This window comes from Limulus polyphemus, unplaced genomic scaffold (assembly GCF_000517525.1).
Source record: "Limulus polyphemus unplaced genomic scaffold, Limulus_polyphemus-2.1.2 Scaffold2809, whole genome shotgun sequence".
NCBI lineage: Eukaryota > Metazoa > Arthropoda > Merostomata > Xiphosura > Limulidae > Limulus > Limulus polyphemus.
The window spans coordinates 53,786-60,532 of record NW_013668419.1 but is presented as its reverse complement, the minus strand read 5'-3'; the positions used below and the strand labels follow the sequence as shown (position 1 = coordinate 60,532).

General features: G+C 31.1%; 1 protein-coding gene across 2 annotated transcripts in view; it reads right to left on the bottom strand.

The window, feature by feature from the left end:
* Positions 1–831: 831 nt before the first annotated feature.
* Positions 832–6,747, bottom strand: part of LOC106467955 (guanine nucleotide-binding protein G(q) subunit alpha-like) — a 32,059-nt gene continuing 26,143 nt past the window's right edge. The window contains exons 8-9 of one of the 2 annotated variants that reach the window (XM_022396185.1): positions 5,071–5,178; positions 832–4,076 (exon numbers count right to left, since the gene is read on the bottom strand). In XM_022396185.1, the coding sequence (XP_022251893.1) occupies positions 5,096–5,178 (83 nt within the window). In that variant the 3' untranslated portion in view covers positions 832–4,076; positions 5,071–5,095. 2 annotated transcript variants of the gene reach the window in all.

The window sequence follows — 6,747 nt, the reverse complement described above, 5'->3', positions numbered from 1 at the left end:
TGCCCTCACTAATTAAAGTGTAGAGAACATTTTGTGGTACCACCTGGATTCAAACCTGGTTTGTCAGAGCTCTACCTTGGGGGGGGGGGGGGGGGGCGAGCCTGAACCCAAGCTCATGTACAAACAAAGATCAAAAATTTCTGCACAAAAAAAAAATTCAGAGAACAACAAAGCAGATAGATATTCAAGAAGAAAAGTATAAAAAACAATTTTGCTTATTTATAAAAATAGTTTTAAATTGTACTGTTACAAATCATACAACTCCTTTATATAATAAACAGTTTTAGTTATTGTGGCTTTTCTTTTTCTTCACACACTATAAAAAAGAACAAAAAAATCAACAATAAAAACTTTAGTGTTATTGTAATATAACTATAAAAAAAAACTAAAACGATTTATTGGCAAAATTACTAAACCAACCATTTCTATGTTTGTAATAAAATATCCATGTAACAGATGCCCATGATACCAGGTCAGTGGCACAGTAGCTAGCATCAAAAATGCCCCCCCCCCCGACCACACAGTAAAGTAAATAACAATGCAAACTATTTGAGAATTATAAATATATCATATGAAATGTTACGTCACAAGTTTTTAAAGATAATCAGATTAGGAATAATTATTTTATTTCCATCACAACATTTAAAAGATAAAAACATTTCAGATATACAGTGGTCTTTGTTGAGATGAACTGCTTGAGAAAATTACATTTCTATAGCTGAAAATTGCAATTCCTCTTTACTTAAAAGTTTTGGCAAATGTTTTGCACGAATATCGATTAAATGCTGTTAAATCCTGGTGCAATTATGGTTGTATATATATATATATATATTTTTCTTCTAGTGGACATTCTAGGACTTGCTTGGAAGCACTAGGCTTTAATGCCAAAGGTGTGGTTACAGCTTCCTAGGCCACTCTATCGTATAACAAAAGCACTGTGACTGCATGTGAATCGTAGAAGTACAATACTGGATACAATGGTCGACAAGTAAACATATAGTTTGATAACACAGTTCATAACACAATGGATACGTAATTTACCCTATGTATGTACAGGGTGTTTAGAAATTATATTTACAAACCTCTGAAACAAAAAGTAAACAACTTTATTAACATAATAACCAGACACCCCGTACATCACGTTGCTGTTTACAGTAATAAACAATACAATTTATTAAATAGTTTATAAATTAGTATTTCTACAATTCAAATAACAGATTTATAGAGAAAGACAATAAATGATCATATAAACTTTTGATTAAACTTGATTATATTTTTAGAGCATTTAGTAAAGATAAGAATGAAGGAAATATGAGAAAATACATTATTGCGAGTACTGGAAATTAAACATTTACAGTTTAAGGTCAGTGTAAAAATTAAACAACATACAGATTTAATTTCAATTTCAGTTGTTATTAAAGCTCAATTCTTATTTAATTTCTAATTCGTAAACTTCATTTTGATACAGTGAAACTAAACAACGGTAATTCTCGTTACAAAAAACACACAGCTTGAAAATGTTTTACTTTTTAAAGCTAAATAATAATTACCAACTGGAAGACAATAATTTTCTTTAATGTATAATCCAAAACTTGTTTAGATAGCCAACGTTTTTAATGCACATACAACTGTCATAAACCATTATCAAATGCAGAATACACATTGTTGAAACTTCTATACGACACCCTTAGGCACGAATAGCCTTGTAACCACATTGAGTTTGTCTTGTTAGTTTAACAACTGAGGTTGAAGTTTGAAATACATTTAACTATAAAAATTCTCATTTAAAACAATAATTTTATATATATATAATTTTTATATTATGAATTTTAGACACATTTAATGTATTACTAAAATGAAAAATATTATTAATTCGGTACTCTATATGAAAGACTTAATACTTCTTTCAGGATACAAAAAGATTTACTGGTAGAGCTACATATTTTTACATTGTAATACAAACAAAATCTTCAAGAGACCTTGAATGTTTCAGTTACCCGATATTTAGTTTGAGAAAACACTGCTCTTTACTATGTTACGTTTAATCTACATGGTGGCATCCCTAGTGGTGTAATTCTATTAGCAAAGCACTTGTTTTACCCGGTTGTAACTTGAAAGATTGGAATTAAATATATTTCCGAAAAATGTTTTACTTTCAAGATGTATTAGTGCATAAAACATATCATAAACTGAGTACACGTAGAACAACATAGGCTCTATGACCTCAAGTACTTAGTCCTTTCAAGATAGTGTAATGGATTCTTTTGCAGTGGAACTTTCAAACCTATCAGAATGATTCTGTCCATGTAGAAATATCATGTGTGCACGTCTACACGTACAGATGGCAGATTCTTGCAACCAAACGGAAGACAGACAGTCAGCAGTACCCTACCACCAACCAATTAGGGTAACATTGTTAGTGTAAAAATAAAAAAAAACACAATTTAAAGTGTGGCAGACATTTTATGGTATAGCATGGATTTGAACCTGAAATCCAGAGCTCTATCACAGGGCCAACCCACACCTGAAGGAAAGTACTGTTTTTATTTTAGTAAGAGGTGTAAATTAATGGAAAATACAATCGGTAGAGCACTGAATCGTCTATCTAGGATAGGATTTAGAAAACTCACAACTTAACTGTGGAAATACCAAATGAATTATATTTGATGTGAATCTCAAGCAGAGGAGTCAGCATATTTAAATATGGTGCTTGTCTTATGGGATGAAGGCTCGTGTGATACGATATTGGAAATATATTTCCATAATTTCTTGAAGCAAATGTAGTAACATTTTTCTCCATGTTTAAAAGCCATAATTTTTAATTCTTAAGTGTTTAAAAAGAAATAAAACATTTTTATCTTTATCATGACCTTGCATTTTTTATTTTGTAGCCTAATACAATGTACCCGTAGACAAAGTTAAAGGACATTGTAGAATCTGAAGAGAAAATAGTGGTGTTAAAAATAAATCTTTAGTTTTCTAAAACTTTGCACAATTTTCATCATGAAAAATCTCACCATGGACATAGTTTTCTACTAATTTATTTCCTGCCTCGTTATTCTGCTCACAAATATAAACTTTAAGCAACGAAAAATTTCCGATATAAATGTTATTCTTTACTAGTATTGGAAAAAGCCTAATGTTACAAAAATTCAATTTTCTGTACTTCTCTTCCTTTTCTTGATGAACTATGTATATTAAAAACAACAAATGCAAAATTCAATGATAATACCTGACACTCAACTCAAAATTTATAAAAGAACGTTTCAATTTTAATTTTTAATCTATGTCTTTAAACACTATACCTAATTTGTATGATAATTTTAATTCAACCCAATAATTTATCACCTTTAAAACTGATGAATTACTATTTTCCTCATAAAATAAAAGATATTAAGCTACCTACAAAATGCCTTTAACTATGAATACACATCTAATCAAAAACTCTACAGCCTGCAGAACAAAATAAGCAAAATTTCCTTGGAAAATTGTTCAGACAATCTGCGACTATCTCGCTGTAAATTTAATAATAAAAAATGGGTATGTTACATTACTCAAAGTTTTAAATTTATGTTTTTTTTTTACTTACATATAAATCAAAATATTTAAAAACAATACAAAGAGTTGTCACACAGTTAGGGTTAAGTTTATGCACTCAACTACATAATCTCTAAAAATCTCAAAAACGAAAATAATCATCTGGAAAAGAGCAAGAACTACAATATTTTTATTTTGCTTATTTTTAACTCAAAACAACTGTTACCATTATATTCTACATTAAAAAAATAAGTTGACTTTTTTGTAGCTGCTGTAACATTCATACAGTTAAGGAGGGGGGGGGGACACATGTTACCAGCCTCAAAGCGAGTCTTCAACTCTGTTTGTTGGGAAGATAAATGACTTTGAATGTCTACTAGATGCATTTTCATCGTGAAGTTGAAGACGCAACGAGAGGCTTGTATGAAATTCGTGGTTTGAATGATCTCTGGTGCGAGGTTTAAAACACGATGACAACCGATGTGTACAGGTGTTTATTCTGAACTTCCTGCCCAGTTTTCACCTATTAATAACATGGACTAAAAATAATAATAAATAAAAATTTATAATAAAACTAAGCTATATCGTTATTACATTATTAATTAATAAAAAAAAGAAAATAAATTCTAAGATGCTGCCTGCTTCACGTTTTTAAGAGACGTGAAACTTATCATTTTTCAGTGCAGAGATATAAAGTTTTTAAAAGTTGTAGAATAAAGTGAAGGACACATTAAACATAAGAAGTGTTAAAATATATGTAGAAAGATGACTAGAATCTAATAATAGTAACATGCTCTTTATCAGGGCTTTGTTCACTGTTCTCCTAAATGGGATTTTAAAGGTGAACTGTTACAGATCCACTAATACATGAAGCACAATATTCGTGGGATTTTAAAGGTGAACTGTTACAGATCCACTAATACGTGAAGTACTATATTCACAGATCGTTCAGCACCAAAGTAAAATAGTTTTATCTCCCATACAATGTTTCAGAAATGGGCGGATTCATTTGCCTTGTTCCATGATTCAGCGCAAGAAACTAATACAGAGTATGCTAACAAAGCAGTCTTCTTTACCTTCTTCTTTGGTACGAAATAGTAACACTATTTCAATACTTTTTATAAAAACAATAAAACAAAACAGTTAAAATACTCTGAATATTTGGCACATAGATGCCTATATAGCGTCAAATTTACTTAAGATCTATAAAATTCAAATTAATTCTCAGTGCAGATGAGCAATTTACGGAAAAGAAGGAAAAGTAAAGTGCTCTGTTGCTGAAGGAAGTGGTTCAACAGTTAGGAAGCACATGTATTTAAGCGTTATATATATTCCAAGTCCAATAGAAGAAGAATAATACATGTGTAGAACACTGTAACCAAGATACCATGTATGCACTTACAACACATACACAGGCATACAAGTACAAATAGTTGAATCCACGCAGGAAATTAGGGCCAACATTTTCACACGAGTTACACAAAAATGGGTTAGAAAATACCATTGTATAAAAGCAAATGATGCAAAAGATACTTTTTCTTGCTAGATGGTCCCTTTCCTACACCAGGTTGTATTCCTTGAGATTTAGCTGCAAGATGGTGTCCTTAACAGCAGCAAATACAAATCGTATGTTTTCAGTGTCTAGAAATAAATAAATATTGTGGTTTTTAAATTTCGGCTGTTATCCAACAGCAAATAAAAAATATTTAAGTTATAGGAAGGTAATGAGTAGATTACATCAGTTAGGGTTAATAATACAAGCATGGCTGAACCTAAATAAACATTGTGATAAACTCGTTATTACACGAACAGTAGGCCCATTGAACATATTATAAATAATGCGAATGACGCATCTAGTGAAACTTGTAAAAATATTAAATCAACCATCAACACTATAAAGAAAAACTATGTTATCTTACAACAGGCCTAACAGTGGGCTACTGCAAATGGTTTTTTTCTAAAGTTTCCGTTTACTAAAAATATAAAAAATAATGATTTCCTTATTCAAGTTGTAGTTAAATATAAAGAAACAATTTACATTTGAGCTATCATAAATGTAAATTTCTATTCCAACCACAAAGAAATCCGTTACTTTGTGTCACGACAGATTTTAACATGAAAATACTGATAAATGACATCCGAATTATTCACTCCCACATAAAATATTTTATACTTACACAGATTTACACTGGATAATTACTGCAATATCATGACAACAATATAGAAAAATTTGGTAGCAATATTGTTTGTTAAAAATATAGGTTTTTAAAGTATTTTTGTCCTATTTTGATAAAAAATAAAGTAAATAATGAATGAGAAGAAAGTAAATGATTTTAAAGGTTTCACTGAGAAGTCTATAATAACCTTAATGTTGATCACAAAATTACTTCAAACAGGTTATAAAATTTTTTAAAGATTTAACACAAAGTCGATGGTTGCCTAATAAGACATTTGAATCTCAACAATAACCATTTCTGTTTGAAACATCTGGACTCATTTCTTTTTAATTCACTTATTTTGGTTAATACAACATGTGAATTATGTAATGTAGAAAAGCTATACCTACTACAGGTTGATTCTCTCAAAACCGATGACCATAAAAACCGTGTAATGATTTAGATATTATTCTCACGGAATGGATTAGGTAGTGGCGTAGCGAAAAAGCACCTCTCTCTCTAGAAATATGGTGATAGAACAGGCCAAAATAGCTCATGAGGAAATGAATCTGGAAACAGAAGCTAATTACACTACAGGCTGTCTGACGAAATTTAGGATCCAATATGGTATATGTTTCTTCCAGGTATGTGGGGACCGTGCATCAGAAACTCATGAGGCAGCTCAACGTTATGTAGATGAATTTGCAAAGTTGATAAGTGATGAGAATCTCACAAGTGATCAAGTTTATAATGTAGATGAGACTTCTCTATATTGGCAGTATCTGCCGAGAAAAACCCTGATGAAAGTGCACCTACAGGTGTGAAGGATACAAAGGACAGACTTGCCGTGCTTGCTGCTGCAAATGCAGCTGGCACTCGTAGGATTAAACTGCTAGTTATCAGCAAAAGAAAAAAGGGGTGAGAGTGTTTCAAGTACATCATTGTGCTAATAAAAGGTAATGGATCATGACCTAGATCACACTGGAATGGGTTGTAGATTGTGCTAATAAAAGGTAATGGATCATGACTCGGATCACACTGGAATGGGTTGTAG